Source organism: Numida meleagris, chromosome 1, assembly GCF_002078875.1.
Source record: "Numida meleagris isolate 19003 breed g44 Domestic line chromosome 1, NumMel1.0, whole genome shotgun sequence".
NCBI lineage: Eukaryota > Metazoa > Chordata > Aves > Galliformes > Numididae > Numida > Numida meleagris.
Genome location: NC_034409.1, coordinates 34,153,999 through 34,178,685, shown reverse-complemented (window position 1 = coordinate 34,178,685; position 24,687 = coordinate 34,153,999). Strand labels below are relative to the sequence as shown.

Here is a 24,687-nt window from a genome sequence, read left to right as displayed (position 1 = left end):
GCTGTGGTATCATCATTCTGAAACTTTTTTTTTTTTTCCCCAGACAGCCAGAAACATCTGAGCTCCTGAAACCACTGACGATGTCTGCCTACAGAAGAAGGCAGATTCCTAAGTGCACAAACACAACGTTGGCAAAAAGTATTTTTCACTAAAGATAGCTTCAGCATCTTCTGGTATTTGCAAACACCCCATATACCTAACTTTATCAGCAGACGGCACAGAGAGCATCACACGCACCAAGTACCACGTGCAAACAGAATGTGAGTGCCCACGGTGCTCATCACCTCCACAGCTGCCTGTCAAAGGGGACACTGCAGGTATTGCTGACATCGTGGCTTCTCTTTCAAACACCGTCCTGTGATTCAGTCTCACAGATCTGCAGCGCTGAAATTTAGGGCCTGAGAAAGGGGCACTTAAAATGAAATATAACAGACTGCACAGCAGGGGAGATCCATGGAGAATCCATGCAGATGCTTCAGTGGGCTCTCCTGTCTTTTGTGAAATATCCCCAGATCACTTACTCTGTTATTACACGTTACTTTTCCAAAGAAAAAAGATGAGAGCGACTAAGACTGCCACCTCCCTCTATCTTTCTTTCTTCCACCCTGCTTATTTCAAGTGCTCCTATAACACAGCTCCCCCACAAACCACTCAGCCACCCAAATGCCCTAAGTCTAACCTTGGTCTTCCTTGTGACAGCGTTTGTAAAGTGCAAACTTTGCGGGGTTGTCAGCAACAAAAAACTTCTTGAGCAAGGCCTCAATAACTTCACGGACAGTATTGGTGCTGCTGATGTGAAGTGTATTCACACAGTCGTTCGGCAGGTAAAAAGCAGTTTCGTTATTGCTGTGAGCACACGTTCCCTGGCCGGGAGAAGACTGCACAGTGATCGGTCTGCATAGTTCCATCTGAACTTTGATGAAGCCAGTGTAAATCCCATTGGAGTTCTGCAACGGGAAGAAAAGCATCAAACACTGAAAATCAGCGGTGAACAATTGCGACATATTAGTGGAGAAGGAAGACTGAAGAGTGAGAGATTTTAAATGCCATCATAATACAAGACATCTCCTAGGAAAGATTTTCTTTCAATAACTCACCGATTGCTTCTGAAGGAAAACAGCAAAATTGTTCACACGCTACTGAGCTAGAGAACTTGTGAATGTGGATTTTATTATTATCGTCTGGAGAAGGTCAGACTGAGCCTGAGACCTGGTACACAGTACTTGGAAGTTAAAAACCTATCTGCATGGAGAGGGCAGCAGTAAGAAGTCTCCTCGTGCTGAAAACCTGTAGAACTGCTCTAAGCATTAAGTCTCCTATGAGAAATATTGCACGTTTTCACTCTTCTCAATTGCCCATGCGTCTGTTAGAGAGATGCTTGAGGAACATTCATAAACCCAAACAGAACAAATATGTTCACGTTTACCAGCTGAAGGGTTTTCACCTGACAAGCTGACATCTTGGTGTTAAAGCAGAACTTATCTTAAATGCATTTCTAATGACATGCAGATTTGTTTCTTCTACAGTTTGTTTCAGTTCACATAAAAAAGCGACTCGGATAGAAGTATTCCAGATGAAAGATTTAATTTCCAGATCTAAGAGAAAGCCTACTACAAAGCCATGAAACCAGAGACGGTTTCGCATGTACGATGCTAAGGGTAAAACGATACATTATCCACTGCAAAGTTACCATGCAATTGCTCCTCTTCTAAGTCACGGAAACCCTATGCAAAACTTACCAAGGTCATCTTTAATTTATCAGTGACAGATGAGTTATAGCTTTGTATCTTCTCTTTAACTTCTTCTTTACTGAGATAAACATGAGGTTCGGTCTCCTTCTGAACATCCTTCAACAACAAGAGAGAGAGCAGTTTTAGCAAACAAAATAAAGAACACTTCTCTTATGACTGGGGATCTGTGCCTTCCCAGCCTGGGTGACAACAGCTCCACAGGGGCTCAATGCACATTAATCACCCGTACAGCAAAAGAAAGGATGAACAAGTTAGGTGAGTCAATTGGGACACTAGAACTGAACGGAGATGGTTAAATCAACACACCCAAAGGCACTTGTGTCCTTTTTTTTTGCCAATTGGTTTCACTCAAATATTTATTAGGGGTACGTAAAACAGCTCGGCTCATTTTAGGGCTCGATTTGCTCATGTCAATGCTATGCAATATCGTTAAGAATACAGCTGGAATTTTCACGGAATATTACGTAGGGCACAGATGGGTATTTCTAAACAAACAAAGAACACAAATAAAAGCAGCAGCGTACACTAAGAAGTAACACCAGCAGCCCCACACGCACCACGAAGGCAGGAGCATCGCCGCGTTCCTGGGGCGCTGACTGCTACGTGAGCCATCACGAGTCACGCCAGCTCCGTAACGTCACACCAAACTCATGGTTTTTCCACGGGGCAGGCCCTATTAGATTTTCAACTGCTGCTTTTATGAGCTTGCTACGGATTTTACACTCAGCAGTAAAACCAATCCCTGGAGTTGGACTTTATCCAAACAAACATTTGTTCCCAATCCACATCACTGCAGCGAACCGCGTTATAAATACACTCCACCACGAGCACCAACGCCATATATAGTCTGAAAGAGTTGCAGCTCTCGGCTTTAACGATCTAAGACATCGCTTGGAAAGGGCGAAGGGGAGGCCTGAAGCTTTCGGGGTCCATGAGAACACGGGCACGTGCGGGGGCTGCGTGGAGAGGAGCTCCCCGTGCACACCCGGCAGCGCTGCGGTTCGCCAGGATGACCGCAGCCGGTGCGGAACCCAAAGCTGACATTTCCCAGAAAGAATCTGCAAAGCATTTTTGCTGTCTCCTAATTTAAAACCGGCCAGTTTTAGCTCCTTTGGGCTTAGCGCTGCTTTTCCTATACGGTGTTTTACTAAATGACATGCTGGAGCTGACTTTTCTCCCATAGCTATAAAAAGAAAGGTGTGGTTTGAACGCACTGGGAGCCAGAAACCTTGGGCTCCTATCTGGACTCAAATGCTGATTTCCTACGTAACGTGGGGAACACACCTTTATTTCACTGATGAGGAAACTGAGTCAGAATGAACACCGGCCAAACCACTCTCCCACCAGCTCCTTAGCACAACTCTTACTAAGCGTGTGGAGCATCCCGCACGGCTGCCAAAGCCCGCCTCGCTATTACGAAACACCAAATTACTAAATGTCTTCAGAATCCAAGTCTCCAGTCCCACTAGAGAAATGAATCTTTCTTACTCCTCTATTTGTCATCTTCCCCCAAACTGCCATCAGTGTTACAAATACAACTTCATCTCAACTTCTCGCTTCATCTCCTCAGAGGCTCTTACACCGTTGCAGTGTTCAGTTTGAGAACAGTATTTTCTTTTCTTGTGCCTAAGTGGTATTTTTTTTCTCTGAAATCAAAATAGTTTTTGCTGCTTTAGTGCTCAAAATAAGCAGTAAAAGCAATGACACAGAGAGAGTCTGGAGCTATGGGCATTCTGAATATCACCTCCAAACCATGTGAGAACAGGCCAAGACTCCAGCCACACAAACTTGACAGAGCACTTACCACCTCTATGTCTGCTTCCACAGACGCAAAGCTGAAATCAGAAGGTTCCCCGTGTCTGCAGCTGCAGACAAGCCCCTTAGCACAGACACCAACCCAGCCCAGTCTTTCTGACAGATGAGCACATTGTGGGAGTTCACACCTCTCCAATCTGCTAGTACTTTTGATAGTGAATTTCTAATAGTGGACATCTCAGCTTTAATATTTGCCATTATTTCATGGACAACAGATCAAGCAGGTGCCTCTCCTCTACTTTGTTGGAGCCGACTGTCACTGTTAAGTGGTGCAGTTGATGCACTAGAGGGAAGGGATGCTGTCCAGAGGTACCTGGACAGGCTTGAGAGGTGGGCCCATGCCAATCTCATGAAATTCAACAAGGCCAAGTGCAAGATCCTGCACCTGGGTTGGGGCAATCTCAAATACAAATACAGGCTGGGTGGAGAACAGCTTGAGAGCAGCCCTGAGGAGTAGAAGCTTGGGGTGTCGGTTGATAAAAGACTCAGCATGAGCAGGCAATGTGCTCCTGCAGCCCAGAAGGCCAACTGTATCCTGGAGCGCATCAACAGAAGTGTGACTAGCAGGTCAAGGGAGGGGATTCTGCCCCTCTATTCTGCTCTCTTGAGACCCCCCCTGGAGTACTGCATCCAGTTCTGGGGCCCCCAACACAAGAAGGACATGGAGCTGTTGGAGGAGGTCCAAAGGAGGGCCACAAAGATGATGAGGACAGAGGGAAATGGCTTTAAACTGGAACAGAGTAGATTTAGACTAGATATTAGGAAGAAATTCTTTACTGTGAGAGTGGTGAGACACTGGAATAGGTTGCCCAGAGAAGTTGTGGATTCCCCCTCCCTGGAAGCATTCAAGGCCAGGCTGGATGAAGCTTTAAGCAATCTGGTCCAGTGGGAGGTGTCCCTGCCTATAGCAGGGGGGTTGGAACTAAGTGATCTTAAAGGTCCCTTCCAACCCAAACCATTCCATGATTCTATGTAATCACCCAAATCCTCCACAACTCATCATCAAGAGAAAACACTAATCAGAAAAGAGACCACTCCCTACTCTTACCTACGCTTAAACCTTGACCTTTGTTTCAATAACATCACATTGACTTCTGTGCACTTCAAGAGGTTTAATCTGGCAGAAAGGATTTTCAATAACTGGAGATAACAGAAAGAAAGTATTGTCATTAATGGTATATGGCAAGTTCACATGGCTCACAGCAAGTAAACAACCTGTCTACATTATTCAAAGAGTCGAAAGAAAACCAAAAACACAACAACAAACCCAACTTGGTAAACAAGCTAGATAGCAATTTGATTAGGTTAGAATAGATGCAACCCTCTGAGATCAGCCTACTTCTGTGGGCTGCCAAGGATCCAGGCACTACATATGAAACCCAAGCACGATGACTAAGAAAGCCCAGTTCTACTGGACTTGCTCTGGTGCTGCCTTGGGGTCAGCTCTGCAATGTGTATAGGAGAATACAGTGCTGGATGCTAAACATTTGATGGAACCAAACGCAATTGTGAAAGTGGGTCTGAGGAGCTGCAGGCAGTAGCTCCAGCAGGCTGGAGGTGAGGCGTCGGGAAAAGCTCAGCGTAATGCCAGTGTTCCAGGTGAGGCTCCCTGCAGAGCTGCAGGCTGCCTAGCATCACCAGGGGAATCACCGGGGGAATCACTGTTCCCTCACTGAGCTAGGAAGGCTTCCCTGCTTGAACACATCACTGGAACTTCTGGCTCTTTGCACTGATACTGGTGGCCAGGCAGTTTTGGCCAAGTTTAGTTCAGCATACAGAAAGAAAGCCCTGTTTATGCAAAAGTGGAGAGAACTTCACTCTGCACATACCATCAATGAACATGGCTTTACCTCTGAGCAACCAAAGACTGCCTCAACTAATTTTAACAGCATAGAGATTATGAAGAAGTATGGACTAAATACAAAGAATGATTACTGGGCTTAAAGCATTAAAGAATAGATGCAAATCCTTTCAAGAAAAGTGCTATATATGACAGGCACAAACCCCGTTTACTTCAATTATCATTTTCACCCTAGTCCTCCATCCATGACCATCAAGACCACAGAGAGTGAGCAATGGAGGACAGTCAACACAGACGTCATCCCAACAGGAAAACCAAGCCCGGGATCTTCATGAAAGAACCTAAGGATATGCTCCCACTCCCAAACAAAAGCTCAAACACTCCAGCTGTGCACACATCAGGAGACATACTCCAACCAAGCAAGCAGAAACTCTCACCAGCCTGACACCAGTGCCCACGAAGAATTGCATCAGTGTCATACAGACCAAAGTGACAGTGAACCCTCCATGTCTGCTACCAGGAGAAAGCCCATAGAGGAACACCCACTGAGTCCTCCATGAACACAGAAGCCTTGGCCCACTGGGTCAGCTGTGCTCAGTGACTAACATCAGACACCACACACAGATTTGAGGCACCTGTGTCTTTCATTTTCCCTAATTACACATAACCAACTTGCAAGAATAACTCCTTGACAAGACAGTACACAGTCTTCCCAAAGCTGAACTGCTCTCAGTATGCTGTGAGATTTGGCTTTTGCCACGCAGCTTTGTCTAGCCATGTCTTCATGCAAACAAATAAATCTTAGACCAATGTGCCTCAGTGGCTGGGGGAGGGCTTGGCATACTGTGACTTATTTCCTCCTGTATTTGTCACGTCATAACAGGACTCACCCAAGGAAAATCCCTCTGATATCTCTACTTGGGTCCAGCAGATCAGATTCCACTGCGCTGTCTCACAGATACCGCCTGTAAAAGATCTTGAGCGACCCACTAGCAGCAGAGTAGCAGCAGTAATAAATGCATCTCTAACAGGCCTTAGAAGGCCTGTTGTAGAAGGTCCACCAAGTGGCTGAAGTCACACGTGCATCGAGTGAGACTGCTGGGAGAGCAATTATCCCAACCTCAGCCAGCTTAATTGGAGCTCAAAGGAGGGAAGGCACTCAGAGGTGAGATTTGGATGTCACAGCTCAGTATGGGTGACCTGTCCTTGTGACAGTTCTACCTGGCCTGGCGAGATGCGAAACCAGCCTGTGTCACCTGGAGGCTCACCCAGCCCAGGTGAGAAGCCACCTTTCTGGCTGTGGCCCTCAGAGCCCAGAGGCACGCTCTGCAAGCCCCAGCACAGCTCCCCAGAGCAGCACAGGGGGTGGCACGCTGCAGCCCGACAACTCATCCCTGTGCAGACTCAGATGCAGCTGATTCATCTCCAGCTCCTGGTGAGACACCCAGCATGCATATCCATCACAACTGGGAATTGTGAAACTGTCTCTCTTCCAAAGACAAGCCTGGTAATGAGTTTCCTAACCACAGACGCTTGCATGTGTCACTGCAGAAGCCCAGCAGGTCATGCTGTGTCTTCCTTTAGGCCCTGCAGTACCTGGGCTGACAAAGACACTTCTGGGTGCTAGCGTTCAAAAAAAAAAAAAAAAAAGGAACTTTCTGTACAGAACAATAGACATCTCATTGTTATTTTGGTAAAATGCAAAAACCTGAGTGAGGTGTGTCTTCTCACCTACCCAGATGATCTTCTCAGCAACGGCACCCATGTCATCACTCCTTCCTCCTCCCAGCCCAGCTAAGTGTGTTTTCCTCATCAGAGACCCGTGTCTCCTTCCGTTCCCTGCTTCTCAGCCCAGCACAGATGGGAAGGATAAAAACTGATGTCAAGAAGATAGCTGAATGCACCACAATCTGTACGGAGGACTTCTTTGGGTCCAAAACACTTCTTTAAAGTGCAACCGATTAACTTCCTGTGAAAATCACGCTGAGCTTCCCAACGCTAACAGCACACACCACTGTTGGCCATTCATATTAAAACCATTCCTCAGGTCAGCTAAAGCAGTTCATTCTCAAATGAAATTCCTAAGGAACAGCTGCCAGAGAGAAGGAAATGAGGCAAGTGCTTTTGTTTCCCCAGGGGGAATAGTTGGTCTTTCATTCAAACTCATGAGGCGATGTCTCTTCACAGTTGAGCCTCCTCTCAACAAAAAAGGCAGAAAATAACGTATTTTTTCTTCATCCCCTCCATACCCCCACGTACATCCCATTTACTGTATGGCAGATGTTTAGAGAAGAATCACTGTCTTTCCAATGTGTATACCCAGTACAAGAGCCCCCAGAGGGTAGTTCAGCACGAGTCTTCAAGGAGCACAACAAGCACAGATCACACTTAAAATGAACTGCAAATCAAGTCGCGGTCCCAAAAAAGAAGAATCACATCGCATCTGGGACTTTCATAAAGTTCAAGTCCCACGGTTACTGCCAAAGCCTAGTCCTGCATGCAGTAAGAAAGCACTAACCTCAACAGCTAGCAAGCTGCTATGGAATTAGGCTAGGAAAAAGCCACAGCCAAAAACCCTGATGCCTTTTTCCTCAGGACCTTGCCTCAAGATGGATGCTCAGCTTCCCCAACTTGTTTTTAATTTACAGGGGAATACAACAAGCTGTCTCTCCTCTAATTTCTCATTCTCACAAAATTTCTAGGAACTTAGAACCTTTGAGGAACACGGAATCAAGCTCCTCTTAATATTTAGGCTTCATAGGCAAAGGAAAACGTAATGGACAAAATGTAAACTTGTCCTAGGAGCATTGTAATATTTTTGTAAGAAGTCTAAACAGAAGGCCTGGGAGAGCTCAAGCCAACTTTTAAGCAATGGCAGTGCCTATCTCCTGCCCTCATACATCCTATTAATCCCACAGAGTGAATCCTTATTCAGCCAGAAGAGTGGAGAAGCACGGATCTGGCTGTGAATTGCGACCAGGAGTTATTTTTGAGTTAAAGCACTGAGGCTTTGACAAATCAAAACTGCAACCTATTCTACACTAAAATGAAGAAACAAGTCTTGCTTAGTCATAAAAAAATGAAACTAATACAACTTATTTAATCTATGTTTGCATTAAATAAAGGATTTAACTAACAGTGGTACCATACAACAAAAAACCTAGTAGAGAATACGAGAGGAAACACAGAAAGGGACTTCTTATCTCAGTGCAGTTGTTGTTACTTTCACAAGAAATAACACTCCATTTCCTACAACCTGCCAGCACTCCCACAGGAAAGAAAGAAATTGAAACCTTGCAAACAAACATCTTGCTTTTTCCTCATCTTAACTCTCCCGAGATCAAAGCAGCATTGTCAGCAAGAGCAACTTATTCCATCTGAGAGCAAGTCTGTGCTCAGAAGATGCACTCTTCTTTCCATAGAAAGTCTGAGAATCAGAGTGGAGATGATGTTAAGACACATCAGCAGGCAGAAAAGTACAGAGAAGACAGACAACAACAACAACCAAACAAATGAAAACCCAGCCAAATCTGAAAACCCTAAAAAGCGGACAAACAAAACACAGACACAGTTCCAAGCCCTGCACCTTCTCACGTAACTGTGCGTCAAAGTGTCTGCGTCCTCCTGAACAGGCACACACAGTTCCCTGGGTCAGGGAATGCCATTTTCTGATGGGATGGATGATGTGGGCAGAGTAACCTCTACGTCCTGTCCAGTACCTTTTTCTTCCTGAGCTCAGTGTGACCCAGTTCCCATCCCCAGGTCAGTGGCACACGGGGCAGGGAAGCACTCCAAAACACTTTGTTTTTCTGAGCAGGCTTGGCTCACCCAAGTCCCAATTATCCTAATGGAGCAAGAAAGAACAACCTGCACCTGAATAAGAACAACCTGGCTTCCCAAGGCAGCAAGAGCAGAAATGCCCGCCTGGGCCAGGTGTACGGTCCGTTCAGCCTGGTATTCTGCCTGAGACAGCAGCAGAAAAGGCTATTTCGAGAGAGCATGTGAGCCTTTTCTGCAGCCTCTCCACTGGCATCCACAACTGTTTCAGCAGGAATGCAGAGGGTACCTCCCTTCCGAGCGCTTTTAGTCTCCATTTATGGCCCTGCTGTCACGGCATGCATGCAAGACCTCTCAGAACCAGTCGATACTCCCCGTGTCTGCATCTCTTGTGGCAGCGAGTTCTGGAAATTCACAAATGCAGTGTGAAGGGCTGTCATCTGCTTTGAAGCGATCTATTGCTGAGACAGAAGGAAACTTCTGTAAGGCATAACGGGTGCCCCCTTAATCCCAACACCGCAAAACCTCGTGAACCTGAGTTTCACGTCTGCTTACCCATCACCTTCATGATTTTCACAACGTAATCACACGCCTCTCCAAAATGAGGTGCTCTGGACTCCCCAACCCCTCCTCCCAACTCAGCTGCTCCAGCCTCCCCATTATTTTAAAGAAGAACAAGTAGCTCCAATGTGCCCTGAGATGTGGTGAGCTGGGATACATGCAGAACACACAACACATGCACCAAAATGCAGGTGATCTTTAATAACTTGAACACTACAGATCAGTGAAAAAAAAAAAGAAAACCTAAGAAAGTCAGCTTGGTTTCTCTTCCAGGGTTCTTTCACTGTGGTCAAAGAAAGCCACAGTTCATCATTTTGGCATGATTTTACAAGGTACAGGCATTCCAGCCAATAAGTGCTTTTTAGTTGCAGACTATTTGCAGTTTTTCCCCAAGTACCACCGCACGATGTGGGCTGGCATGCTAATGAAAGGGCACCAGGAAGCATTATCTTTCTTGCCTGACCTCTCTGATGTAAACACTCACATGTTTACATGGTGAATAGTTCTAAGCAGCAGAGAAAGAAAACACAGGCTTTAACTAACTTCCCTTTATTCATTCTAACAAATTATTTTCCTTTAAACAGGGGCAATATAAAAGCAGTTCATGTTCAGGCATTGTGAAAGGAAGGTTAGAAAAATAAATCTATTTGTTGGTAACGTTAACATTGCTGAAGTTTCAGTTCAGTTTATCATGACCTCACCTCTGAAAACCTCTAGTAACAAAGCCTGTCATACCCTATAAGGCCGTACTTTAACTACTGGCACACAACCCAGTTTTTAAAAGGCGGTCATTCGCGCAGAGTGAAAACCAATCGTATGAAGAATAGTCTCTGAGGCCTGGCATTAGTCTGCCCAGCAAGAGATAGCAGATCTTACGCAGATTTCTACTCTGCTTTTTTCATATTATGACACGTTTTAAAAGCAATACATTACATGGGTTAAGTAACATTTCACAGCTGTGTCAATTTGCTCATTACAGCTAGTAAAATGAGATTCAAGAAACAATGCAAACAACAAATAACCTCTCTCCTTCAGGTCTCCACAACAGAAAGTGCATGGGCTTTGATTGCTGGCTATGTAAGGAGATAAGGGGTTGAATGAAGTAGAAAGGGACAGCCAGCCTCTTTGAGACCTGCACAACAAAATCTAGCTTTCAACAGACAGCTGAAAACAAGCTTATACAAGATACAGTGTAGAAATCTAATTAGTATATCTTGAAAAGAAGGTGACGTACTGTTTGAAAGCTGAGCTATTCATTCAGCTAGCAAATCAGACAATTAAGTAACATCAGGACCTGGGGTCATTATACCACAGTATCTGCATGCAAACCTGAATCACAGGAATCCAGCAGGCTCCATCTATCAGGATGCAGGAAGAGGCTGCTTGCAACGACAACCCCATGGTTTTCAAATGCAACTATCTACATTGTACATCAGAACTGGCACTGGAAACCAACCTGGGGAAGCTCTGCGGGGGAAGAGCCAGCCACGTGCCAGGCAGAGTCGTGCTGCTTTTGCCCCCTGGCTACTGCCAGGCCTCTCACACCGAGGCAGGTTCAGTTGTTGGCCCTGCCTGAGTGGGAGCCGGACGCCAGGCTGGGCTTCTGCACCATTTTATCTTCAGAGCAACGTTCCCCTCCCAGGTCTGGCTGCGTAGTTCACAGACTGGCTCATCAAATTCCTTCTTAAGCCATCTGATGAAACCTGCCAGTATCAAGCAGGTAGCAGCTTCCTACCTAGGTTCCAGCTTCAGGGCTCATGCTATGGCAAATCTGCACATGGCCACAGTCCCAGCAAGTCAGTCCGTTTTGTTTGGATTTTATCTACTTGAAAGAAAAAAAAAAAACAGCAAGCCCTTAAAAACTGCACAGTAGTAACACTGACTGAGGAAGCACGATGTAATACATTGCCGCTCCTGAAACAGCACAACCCTGACAGGCAGCTTTCCCCATCAGACCCTGCAATGGGTGCAGTGCTGCTCAAATGGACACACAGCTTCTCATGTAAGTGCTGCTGGTGGACGTGAGTTCCTTGTTGAGGAACACACTGTTCCCTACACAATGGAGGAAGTAATGGATCTCTCTTAGTTCATCTGACACTGACCTCATTTCTGAAACTCTTCCGAAGGGAAGAAACCCCACAAAACTGAGGAAGCATGACTATCTATTTCTCAAATAAAGTCTGCATTCTGAAGACCTCGAAGTCCCATGATAATCTGGAGAAAAAGCTGTAAGCAATCACTGGTATCTTTATTAAAGTACACATTCTCTAAACTACCAAAGAGCTGAAGCACCTTCTTTGTATGTTGAATGTGATCACAACAAAACCTTCATACGTATTTACTGCCAACTCACGTAACTACTGCTTTATATATGTACATCAGATGGTAAGAGCTGAAAACTAACCCCATATACAAAAAATTTTCAGTGACCACAGCTCTTTTTCAGCAGAAAATGAAATAGCACACAGGAAATATTTTTACATCAACACTATCTTTCTCCCTGTGCCTTGTATGATAAACTACACACAGCTTTGACTGAAACACCAAGGAGTCCCCTTCAAAGAAGCTCCCAGTCTCTTCAAAGAGGCATCAAAATTCTGTATTTCACAGAAAGCAAAGAAAAGGAGACACCCTGGCAGACTAACCTGCATGAAGGTTTTTCTTCCTTTTACACGCCAGAAAATTTAGATCATCCGGCACACTTCATTAACAGCTAATGGACTGAACCCTCCTGCGCAACCCCAGTATTAGCATGTTCTATTAAAAATAGGGTAGTAGCCAAAAGGCATATCCCAGCACAATCATTATCACAACTGACAAGAAGGTAAAGGCAGGAGGAGAGGGTCTCTGGACCCCAGCATTCAGCCCCACACCACACTGACACGTCCCAGTGACCTCATGCTCACCTAGGTAAGGTGTACTTGATCCTCAGATCACTGCACTGTGAGGAAACAGAGCAATTTACATGTTTATGCCTTGAATAAACTCATCAGTATGGTCATGATAACCTGCTTTCTGAGGGCTTCTAGTCCCTTGTTTTTCTACCCTCTGTTTAACGAATTGTTTCCTCAGTTTTGTGGGGTTTCTTGAGAAGCATGTGGTAGAGAAGGGCTTCTTCCATTCAGAAAAGATGAACTAAGAGAGATCCTTAGCTGTTTAGGGAACTGAGTCATAAACTCAGCTGCACACTTGAACAGGCTGGGCTCCCCAACACCTCAGTTGTGGTAGATAGGGACTGACAAAAGGACAAGTTTCTTCACAACTCTTACATTCTCTAGGGAAAAAGACAATAACCGCTACTACCATTACAAAAATGGAAAACTACCACAACCCCATCTGACTTAACTCTTTACAAAAACACACTTGCTGAATAGCAGCTGGCTGTCTACTTTCAGTATGAGTTTGTTTCTCCATAGCACCTACACATACACTTCTCACAGGTGAGAGCTCAAGCCAACTGGATGCCTCAAGGTTTAGAGCATCTCACTGCAACAAACACTCCTGCACATGTTCACAGCTGACCCAGCACCACACTAGACTGGTGCTAAGTACCACAGCTCACATCACTTCCTGGGTTGCCATGAGCATGCTGCTCCTCCTTGGTTGCTCACAAGTCATATCTCGGGCAAACAAGGCTGGTCTAGTGAGTCACTGCAGAATAAGAGGGCAATTGCCACCATCAGACTCCATTTTATTTTTAATGCCACCGAGAAAAGAGTTGGGCAATAGCAATGCCCTGTAGATCAATGCTGGTAGAACATCATGGAGGAGAACAGAGCAGAAGTTCACAATGGGTAGACTTCCACCGGCGGTGTGAGCACAAGACTTTAAAATGTGTTTACAGAGTATCCCAGTGGAAGAGCTGAGTAAACACAACTCTTCTTCTGAGGAAGGGTCAGGCCAGCCGCACTAAGCCTGCGCTGGAGAAAACGGCTTGCTGGCTCACAACCTGATTGCGTGGCCCGCCTCCAAACACAAGCTATTTTACCATGCTGGAGAATGGCCACCAGGAAACCTGTGAAGGGGAAAAAACTTACAGGCTTTGTTCTTAAGCAGCAAATGGGAGAATGTGTTGATTTTACCACAAAGTTCAGAAGTTGTTCCTTTTTTCCTTCCAAACAGCTATTTCCCTGCTTTTATGGGCAGGATGTTACAGGCACAAGGAAATGCTGCTGTTACTCCACCTTTCCTTAGCCCCAACTTCTGTTTCAGGAAATGTGTCACGAAACTCATGAAAACGCGGGATCTGTTCGAGCTGATACGCACTTCATGGGGAGGGAGCAGAGAGTCTTCTAGATTTTTTTCCACAGAAAACTCACACTTGCTAACATTAAAGAGAATGGGGAGAATTAGGACCCATCACACCCTCCAAGAAACACCCTCCGAAGCCAGGACACGTGGAAAAGCATGGGTCACTTCACAGGCAGGCATGGGATAAGCTGAGTGCAATTGAATCAAAGCTAGTTTAAATAAGCAACAAATTCCACAAGGCAAAACCACAACTGAATTACTTTTTATTAAGACTTTGAAATACTGTTTTTAATATTTCCTGTACTTTAACAGAAAATATTGCCCTAAACTAAGAATCTCGACACTTGTGTTTTTAGTGGGCAAAATAAAGCAAGCAAATTGATACAAGCTCCATTTTGTCAGGAGAGCAAAATTTAAGTATCATAACAAAAAAAAAATGATCCAATTGTAAAGAAACACAGCATTGACCTACAAACTTGTTATGTTACTAAATCATACCACAAAGTGATCTTAGAATTGTATCAATCAATACACCAAGGAACATGTAGTCAAGGGGAACTTCCAACTTCAAGAGTTGGAAGAAGATGAGAACGTACCTGTAACTCCTGACAAATGCAAAAGCATTAGTCCTGTAAAGAGACCGGTCAGTTTGTGTTGACCCCCTCTACTGAGAACATATAACACAAGACCAGCAACAAGGCCCCTCAAACCACAAACCTGCCACGTGCAAGGGAACTCAGCTTTAAACAACTGAACCAAACCTGTAATCATTTTGTTTTCTTCTGTTCCCAACTTGCACAATTTGACTAGAAGATTGAAATTCAGTCAAGCTTTTACAAACTGCTCCTTTGTGTAACTCGGCTGCAGAAAATCTTCAAATTATCAGAGGTTGTAGGTTCACGTAAAACTCTTCTGTAATGCCTAACTGCACAGGGGAGTGGAAGAACACTGCCATTTCCTACCCCTTTTCTTGTCCAGGCAGTATTGCATTATAAGGCACAACACTGGGAGCAGACCTGCAAGATGGAGACAACTGAACAACATAAAGTATTCAGGTGGTAAGTTTTTCCTTTTTGGATTCATTGGTGTTGTCTTAAAAGTCATTTAGCATCCAAACAATGATTTCCTTCTCAGTGAGCTGTATTATGAACACCAAAAGTTACAGCAATGTACTAAGAAGCATCATGTTTGCACATAAATTACAAGGCATTGTTGGTTCCAGGAAAGAGAACCGAACCAGGTCCTTGACTACTAAGACCACTAATTAGTAAGTCCTAATGAAATGAGTGGAGTTATTCATGCAATCATACTATACCAGGATTATTTGTTAGTAATTCCTAATGAAATAAGCACAGTCACTTACACAAGGCTCTGTAAATGTACCAAGGTGACACACGGAGAAGCACATGTGCACACAGGAAAGGCATGTGTTTTTTTTTAATAAAAAATAACATGGCAACATCAAAGTACGGAAACAAGGAGACTTAAAGGGAGTTTACTACATGCTTTTAATCAAATGTTTCTTATGATGCAAAGTGGGAAGAAGCCAGCTGCAGCTGGCTGCAGTATTATAAAATCAGCATTTCAGAAAAAGAGCAGGGGTAATACAAACAAGCAAACTACAAAGGATGTAAGTGATGCTAAGAAAAGATAATGCTGGGGAGAGTACAACTTGCAATGCCACCACACCTTCTAGTTTTGCTTCAGTAAGCCACATCTTGTATGCAATTTCTCAACCCAGTTCTTCTTACTAATGTACATTATTGGAAAATTAACAAGAGCCCCAGACATACTACAGGCTTCACCAGACTAGGAAATACCATGTTTCTAGTAAGCCAGAAGAAGCTTACTCTTAAGCGACGGAAAAGAAGCCGATCAAAACCAACGCTATCCTGATGAAGGCAGTGATACAAGGAGACTCGTAGTCCCAAGCACGGCCACAGAATTTTACTGGAAATGAAGCACACCTACTCCCAGCCACCCTCCCACAGACTCACAGTGTCACAGGCAGCAGTGGTAGTGCCCAGCAGAACCCAGCAGCTTCCCAAAGCATGCTCTGCACCCAGAGCCACACAGGACGAGTCTGGGCAGATGCTCACCTTTTCCAACAGGATCAACCCTGCTGAGTGCCAGCCGCAGGGCTGCACTCCTTTTCTGCTCAGGACATCTCGGGCATCCACCAGTGATGGCTCTTTGCCTTCCTTGTCAATGCAGGACATTCAAATTCCATCTGACTTAAAAACACTCAGAGGGGAACTGGTGACGTGTTCAGCAACTGCTGCTGTTCCCTGACAGAGCACCAGCCCTCTGCAGTACCTTGGCCAGGACCCGTGGTCAAACTCATCAGGATTTCCCACAACCTACTCTCCCACCCCTCGGTATCCTCCATGCAGGCTACTGCCTGTTAAGAGAAGAATCTGTCAGCACAACTGGAGATTCCTGGGAATATCAGCTGTAAACTGAAGGCTTAGCAGGCTCTTTCTAAAGCATTACACATGACACAGAAGCATTATATCTGCATCCATAATCTCAGCATTCTTGTGTTTCAGTTTACAGTAAGAGCCATATATCTGCTAAGAGGGTGTTCTGAAATACCAAATGATCAGGAATGCTGGCGATAGACGCTAGATCTTCACATCAGCTTTTCTAACATCATGAGATCTTCCAGATTTGACTGCTTCGGTTCAGAAAAAGTCCTCCTTCAGGAACAGCTACTGCTGCCTTCCACCACAACAGCTGTCTGCAAAATGTGATGTCCGACCACGTCTAATGCCTCGCTGCTATTTGTGTCCTGATCCAAGTGGTTTAAATCACTGTGTGCTCCTTGTAGCCCAGCAGCACAAACAGCACTGACCAAATCCAGTGCAGGATGATTAAAAAACGTAAGAAAGAGGAGCTGAGAGAGCACAACCATCCTCATTTAGGTTTATAAGCAGCAGAACACAGCTCTCCCCCACACCCATACAGACTTAGAAACTCCAGTGTGCTTATTAGAAATAAGAGCCATCAAAACGCTTCCAAGGGACACCTGGCCCCTCCAGAGGCCTCTAATTTACTTTCTCTGCAGCTGGATAATGGGGAAAGTCTGTTTTTCACCCTCGCGCTCAAATCAGGAATGAAGCGTGTTACAAATTTTGCCATGAACACACATGTAGTTTTAAGGAGAAACATTTAATCCAGCAGTCTTTAATTACATGTTTGGAGAGCGAAGTGCTGAGTAGGCTATCAGCTTCACTACGGATTTGAACAAGACCACTAAGAGACAAGCTTAAGAGCTTTTCATTATACATAGGGCTATGGAAAGCTATTAACAGCCGTTTCAGCTCACATCCACGTGTCAAGTCTGCAACAACAAGTTTGAAAACATCATTTAGAAAACAAAAACCACTATTTGTATGAATGGAGCTGGGTGCACAAATACATATCAACTGAAACCGCAGCAGCTGTTTTTTAGTAGATTTTAACTTTGATCAGTGTTCAGTGCCTGAGCCCAGGTTTGCAATACTACACAGTAAGAAGACATTTTCTCAATCTTCAGCCATGACTGCAGTAGAGGGAGAATGTGCAGGAAAAGGCTGTTTTGTCCACGGCAGAAATTTGGTTGGGTGTCTCTGGAGCAGCTGAGCAACTACAGCATCCAGAAGGACGACAGGGAACCAGCAGGGATAGGCAGTCCAAACACAGGAACTCAGGGCTATATGCTTAAGGAGATCATATAGCAGTGTTTTGTAAATGATGCTTAATTCAAGCACCACCTTTAAATTACTGTTTAAATAAGTAAATGCACAGATCTTACTGTTATACTTGTCTTCTTCGACAGTCTAATGAAGGCTAAGAAGAAACTTATTGACTTAAGTATTGCGAAGAAAAGTATTGTTTTTCCTTTCACTACACACAATACTGTTTTCCTCACACACTTGCAAACAGGAGCATTTTAAGTGTTCTGTGGCAACATTTTCATTAAGCGACTGTGGCTGTGAGGTTGGGAAAAACTCCAGCCTGCAAAGACCCTGACTGCAGAGGCTGGCAGCAGTCCAGCAAAGGAGGCAGGAACCTATGGGATAAATACTGCTCAGCAGAAACCGATCCCAACCCTGCTCTGAAATGGAGTTTTAAGCACAAAAATAGTCACAGATGATCACTAATGGCAGGTTCTCACCTTTTAGAGGAGCTGCCTTGAGAACAGTGAGGACTTGCTAGATCTCAGAGTGAGTGCACAGGAAGGATCTGTGTGCTGCCAGCAACGTGAGGTCTGTCAGATCCTAGATATAACCAGATCACAAGTAGAAGATGTTTCTCACAAATGGGGGAATGCACAGATCTGCACCAGAATACCCCAACTGTTTCATTCTCATTCCAGTCAATACAGTGAAACGGGAGGAGACATCTCCCATCAGTTAACCCCAAATGCCATATTTGTCAAATCCCCATGCACCCCAGATGCCTGCAACTCTTCAAGTGGCAACCAGAGGCATGGCAGAACACCCATCCCATAGTATGCAGAATGGCAGCAGCTACATCTTGTCTAGGCAATGAATCCCACCCCATAGGCTGACTTGGTGCTGAGCGGAATTTCCCCAAGCTCCACTGCCAGCACTGCTGCCAAGGTAACTGCACTCACATCATACCTGCATGGAAGTGTTTTGGTCCTGAGCTGAATCCCAATGATACTAGCAAGAGGTAGACTCAAAAAACCACAAAGATGGGGTGCTTTTGTGTGTAACACGGTTAGTATGAGGAATCCTGTGCCACAGCACACTGCAGATGTTACAGTTCTACATGAGTTCAGAAACAGTTAGGTAACTCACGGAAGAAGATAATCTACACTGCAAGTCACCAGAGGCTGGGAAAACGCTCTGGCAAAACACCACGGTGTATATACCCCATCCTACTCCTTCCTTGGCACCTACTGTAAGCAACTGCCAGACAGGATACTGGTGTAAACAGCCCTCGCTTTTGACTTTGCACAACTACTCACACGCTCCCTACACATCAGCTCCCAAGATATCACATATCATAATCCAAGATAGAATATCAATGTATCAGAAAGAGCAGGCCCTGATCCAAGGCCAGGCTAACCAGACACAGTCTTATACAGAGCCTGGGATGTGTAGCTAGGGATCACGTACTCAACTGTAAACACAGAACAGGCCTCCTACAGCCAGAAACATGAGCAGTAGTGAACTTGAAGATGGGAAGAAGCTGTTAATATGTTATTATTGGAAGGCACGTTCACAAACATTTGCAAAATGCCATAGGAAAAAAAGCCCATGCTGAAATGATTAATTTTTCTTTTAAGGCAAGCTTTGATTACTTTGCAGGAAATTTACGGCCATATGACACATATTCCATAATCATGAGAAGGGGGAAGACTCATCAGGATTAGCACCATACATTCTGTGTACTGGATGAGGCAAACAGTCTGTGGGAGGGATGCTGGCAAACAATAAGGTAATTAAGAACCGTAACCTAACTGAAGGAGACAAGCAGGAGAAATAACTCTGGCTCTTCCAACTAGTGACAACTTAGCTATCTAGCGTTTTCAGAAATAAACAAAAAACACTTCTATGTGATAATTTATACTAAGATTTATTTTACTACCTAGAACATCCAATCCAGAACAAGAGTACCATTGAGCTAGGATTTGTCAAAAAAAAAAAAAAACCTATCAAGACTACAGTGAAGCTGTACACTCAAGGACAATGAGATGTTTTCAGATGAGAACAGTTATACTTGACTTTACATGATGAAGCCCTGGCACATACATATTTCATACCCCAGCAAAAATTCCTCAAATGTTTTAAAAACAAATAGTTATTTAATGATAAACTAAAAGACATGGGAGCTTGGGCTTGAATGAAAAATTAACGACAAGAAGAGAGGAAATGCTGCAAACAGTGACCAAGTTTTCTCACTGCACCCCCAGTCTCCTTATCAAAATAGCCTGCAGTAGACATAACTGTTTTAAACAATTTATTTCAAGAGTGCCTCTCTTGGGAGAAGGATTTTATTCAGCTTTTCCTCACAAACTGTCTTTAATACATTCTCATGCTTTTCTACAGAATTCTTAGTTATTACCTACACTACTGATGAGACACTGTTACAGCAGTTGGTTCCTTACCCTTACTGATGCCTTTCTCTGTCTCTCAGCATTGCATTCACACATCCTCCAACCAGCAGACATGATGGGAGCTACCTCAAGCTTAGCTAGACTCAATACTCCCTTCTCTCCCGTTCAAGTTTCATCGTCAACTTTCAAGTACAAGTCTTCAATCTGAAGCCATAGTGTTTAACCACTAAGAGCCCCCGGGCTGGTTTCAGAGCTCATGCACTGTCTGAGGACAGTGAGGTAACCTCATCACACTTACAGAAGACATTTTAGAAAATTACTGTTCAGAGATCTCAGTTTGAGGAAAAAACAACAACAACCAACTGCCCATGAGAGCATGACTGTCTCAAGGAAAATCTGGCACTCCAAATAACATGACAAGCTCCATGGCAGCCAGCTCTTGTTTCAACCCAAGAGGCAGATATGCAACCACTACAGCTGGCTTTCATTTTGAGAGGTCAAGAAGGATCTGCAAATCCTACACATTTATGGAACATGAGAATGAATCTATCTGGCCGGGACAAAATTAAAAGCAAGAATTACCACCTCTGTTCACAACCTTCAAGGAGAAGAGATCTGTATTTCCTAAGACCTGACACACTCAACTCTCTCTCAAGTATCAACAGCCTTCTATCAGGACAAAAGATAACTAAAGGCATCATTTCTGCCCATATACAGAGAACAGAACAAGGAGAAATGTAGGAAGTTAAGTCTATCACATACGACCTTATACAAGTAAAGATACCAAATAATGAGTGACCTAAAAGAAAAATAGGTTGAACTGCCAGCCATCTTGCAGTCAAGTGCTGCAAGAGATATTAAAAACAACAACAACAAAAACCTAAAACCCACCACTTAAAAGGATGATAAAGAAAAGTATGAGAAGACACAGTATCTGGTCAAGAGTTCAAGACTGCATTCAAGTTTCATGGGGTAATCAGATACTGCATGGAACCCAACAGCACAGGATACCCTTCCTGAGCAAATGAAAAATGATCAGCTGGAAACTAACAGGGTAGCTTCTGTGCTCCTGGGTACAGGGAGGACCAAACCCTGGCTTGGGAGGTAATCCTCAGTCAATTCTTCAAATATGTAGCCTGCAGCTAATCAGCAGAGTTAATCCCCTTCTTGCAAGACAGATCTTTTCCTAACTGAAGTGAATGCTAATGAGAGAACAGAATGCAGATCCTACAGTGTACACTGCACAGGTTAAAAATACATACAGACTCTGCAAAAGCCTTTGCACTTGCACACTTGCCATTTACCACATGTTCCCTAGCCTGGGTAATAAAGCAGAGTAGTACTGGTAGAGGCAAGAGCTCCAGCACCACTGAAAAAGAAAACTGAAACTCGAAGCTGCAGAACAACAAAAAGTCAACCTTTGTTAGTTCATTTTTACTTTTTTTTCCCAGAAATTTGCATTGATGAGAAAGCTGGACGGAGAAAGATAAGGGTTTTTTTTTTTTTTTTTTGAGAGCACTGCGGGAAAAAAAATCCACCCAAAAGAATCCCACCACCATCTGTTGCAATTTATAGCAAAGATGTATTTTAAACCATACAATCCCCAGAGGCATGCTACTACTCCTCTTACTGACCTCTCTTCTATGATTCAGAGAATTCTGCCTTGAGTAGCAAGAACATAGAACCGCATCCCAGGGAATTAGATAAGTGGAAGAAACACATCTTCCTATATCTTCTAGAATCAGCGCGTGTTTTCAGCATTTTGCAAGTTATGCTACCGCCCCGATTTTGTTGCTTTCCCACAATCTCTGGGCCGAGGAATGCATGGGGAGATGATGGAACATTAACTTTTCCCAAACGCCATTAGCAACTGGATAATGCTACCCCAAGCAGCTGCCGGCGGGTCAGAAAGGCAACGCATCCCATCTGCACTACACGTAAACCCAAATACCACCCAAGTGATGGCAGCTAAAGAGACTAATGGTGGGTTTCCACACCTCTCCTCCTCCTAGAGGCTTCTACGAAGGAGGAGCTTCTCCTGCCACATTTGGTTTACCAGCAGAGCTGTGAAGGATGCTTTCTAGCCACCCAGGGAACTATCAGCTCTTTGTCTACCTCCCTGGAGCAGAACTAGGGAAGCGTAAGTGCAGGTGGCTCGATCTATGATGTGATAGCACCAATATGGTATGGGAGTGAAGGCTCCTGCAAATTCAGCTGGTTGCAAAAAATAGTAGCCTCTTAATGCAGAACTTCTGAAAGACAGACTCCGTGCAGGCAAATTGGCAAATTGTCCCAAAATACCGTGGGTTAGAACCAAAGTGCACATCATTGTCTGACCTACTCCAATAGGGAATGAGACAGAAACAACGGCATTTAGGGGAAGGCAGCAGCTACAGTGAACACCCAGGGCAGCCAGCACCTGCCTGGGAGGCAGGAGTGGCACCGGCAGCGCTGAGTAGCTGTTATCTGACAAGGGGAAGGAGCGGCTGTGGGAGGTTCCAGAGATTACAGAGATTTGGAAAGTAGAGCAGGGAAGAGATGAAAGGGCTGAGGGACAGACAGGCACTGAGCCCAGGCTGAGTCAGTGCTGCAGAACTGGGGAGCCTGGGTGCAAAAAGAAGTCCTGCAGCTGACAGCTGCTGCACCTGAGACATGTGCGAGTGGAAATCATCCCAGGGAGCAAAAAACCAGCCACGCAGGGCTGGGGGAGAAGCATGAAGAGAAGATATGGGCTATTGCTGTGAGACAAAGGCAAATACAGCCACTGTTCCTACAGCACGGGCACCCCAACGCTGCAGGAGTTTCAAGCGCTACAGTGCTCTCGTGAAACCCCAATGGCTTGCCGCACTGAACAGATCTGTCACCCAGTACAGCCTCTGTGCCCAGGCAGGGGAACACCTCAAGATGCCATCGGCAAGCCACTTCTGTTGTGTCCCAGAGTAGTCCGGGAAACACAGACACTTCTCCTCAACTCTGGTTAAGTACTTGCTGTAGAGTGAAGGCAAAGAAACAGATACCTCTGGCTTGCAGCTCTCCAGCATCCAACCCTATCCCAGGGAAGCTCTGCCTGTAGCTTACCCTGCTGTCTGGCTTAGCACAACGTCCTTTGATGTCCCTCCAGCAGCTGCTGTCTGCCTGCCCCTTCCTGGGACACCCAGAGCTCAGAGGTAAGCGACAGCAGCCCGCAAAAACAGCACTTCAGTCCTCCTTTCTTTAAAGATACTATTCACACTGCATAACAAGCAAAAGAGGAAATGGAAATAAAGGAAAGCTGACAGTAACAAGCTGGCAGACTGGCAGGTCAAGCAGTACTTGCTCCTTCATACAAGAGTCTAAGTAAAAACAAAAGCAAAGGCAGCAAAGCTTGGTGACCTCGGGGTACCAGCAAGAACACCAAAGTTGGTTACTGCTAGCTAATAAAGACAGAGCTGGGTCTGTCTCCTCACTAGTGAAAGTCAAAGAAAAAATGAAGCACTCTTCTGTAGTTAAAAATCTGGAGTGATTTAAAGTGGATGATAAGAAGGGACTCAAAGGTGCACTTGAACTCGCCCAATATCCTCAAATATCTGGAGGCACTTCTACACTGCGCACACTGTGCCCATGCGTGTCTCTGAGAAAGCTGTCAGGTGTCACTGATGAACTTCAAATTAAAAAGGACAAGTCAAAAGCAGGGCTGTTTCTACTGCTACGTGTAAAAGGGACTTTGAAGAAAACACTGCAGTCAAGTCCATTTTGCTTAAAAGTACCTGTCACCATAGTTAAGCCATTTTAGGAAGTGCTTTAAAAAAGAATAAGGTAAACAGAGCGCTGAACTTGAGGCTTACAGACCTTAAATGCTTTTTCCAAATTACCTTTGTTCCAATACCACATTCAACAGAGCATAATATAAAAAGGCTTTTCTGAACTTAAAGAATGTGAGGGCTGATTTTCATAGGTGTCAAGTGTTTGCAGTTGTCATCAACCACTTCTGAAGGCGTAGGACAACAAAGGGCTGCCAGTTACATTAAAGAAAAGAAAAAGCCTTTAATCCCTTCCCCAGAAGACAAACCTGTAACAACAAAATGTATTCACACAGTAAAATCTAAAAGGAGTATGAATTTAAGACTTAATTCCTAAAATCTGGCTGTTACATTGAAAAGCATGTCGTTGTTGAAAACCAAATGTTCATTAATTGCTGCAAGTTTGATACCAGTGTATATTTCATGTGTTTCAGAACATATTTAAACCAGCTTTGGCAGACAAATTCAGTATGTCTACAATAGACTTCTGCATAGCACAGATTACCTGTCAATACCCATTTCCTGACTACTGAGCAATGAATGCTTAGATTTCAACAATTAAGTACTGTTTCTGCCTGATTAGCTGGCACTTGCAGTGGCAAAAGTGAACACGAATACATAGAAAACACTGCATGGTGCCTATGCTTTGATTTGTGCTTGGTTGTGTTTTAAAATAAGAGAGAAATTTCCTGCTATTTTCAGCATGTTGCCAACTGTCAGTTTGATTCTGCGAAAGGAAGATTCTACTTCAGTCTGACACTTTGACTGGCCGAGAGAGAAGACGGACAGCACTTACAAGAGCTGTTTGTAAGATGACAAAAGCTTTGACAGATCGGTTAGGTGTTAGAATATCAATTCAGACTTGCAATGGAAGTCCCTTCT

At 44.5% G+C, this 24,687-nt stretch overlaps 1 protein-coding gene across 4 annotated transcripts in view; it reads right to left on the bottom strand.

The window, feature by feature from the left end:
- RASSF3 (Ras association domain family member 3) overlaps positions 1 to 24,687 on the bottom strand; it is a 101,512-nt gene that overhangs the window by 3,461 nt on the left and 73,364 nt on the right. For all 4 annotated transcript variants that reach the window (XM_021385074.1, XM_021385077.1, XM_021385078.1 and 1 more), the window contains 2 exons: positions 1,740 to 1,847; positions 680 to 947 (listed from right to left, as the gene is read on the bottom strand). In XM_021385074.1, coding sequence (XP_021240749.1) covers positions 680 to 947; positions 1,740 to 1,847 — 376 coding nt within the window. The remainder of the gene's footprint in view (positions 1 to 679; positions 948 to 1,739; positions 1,848 to 24,687) is intronic.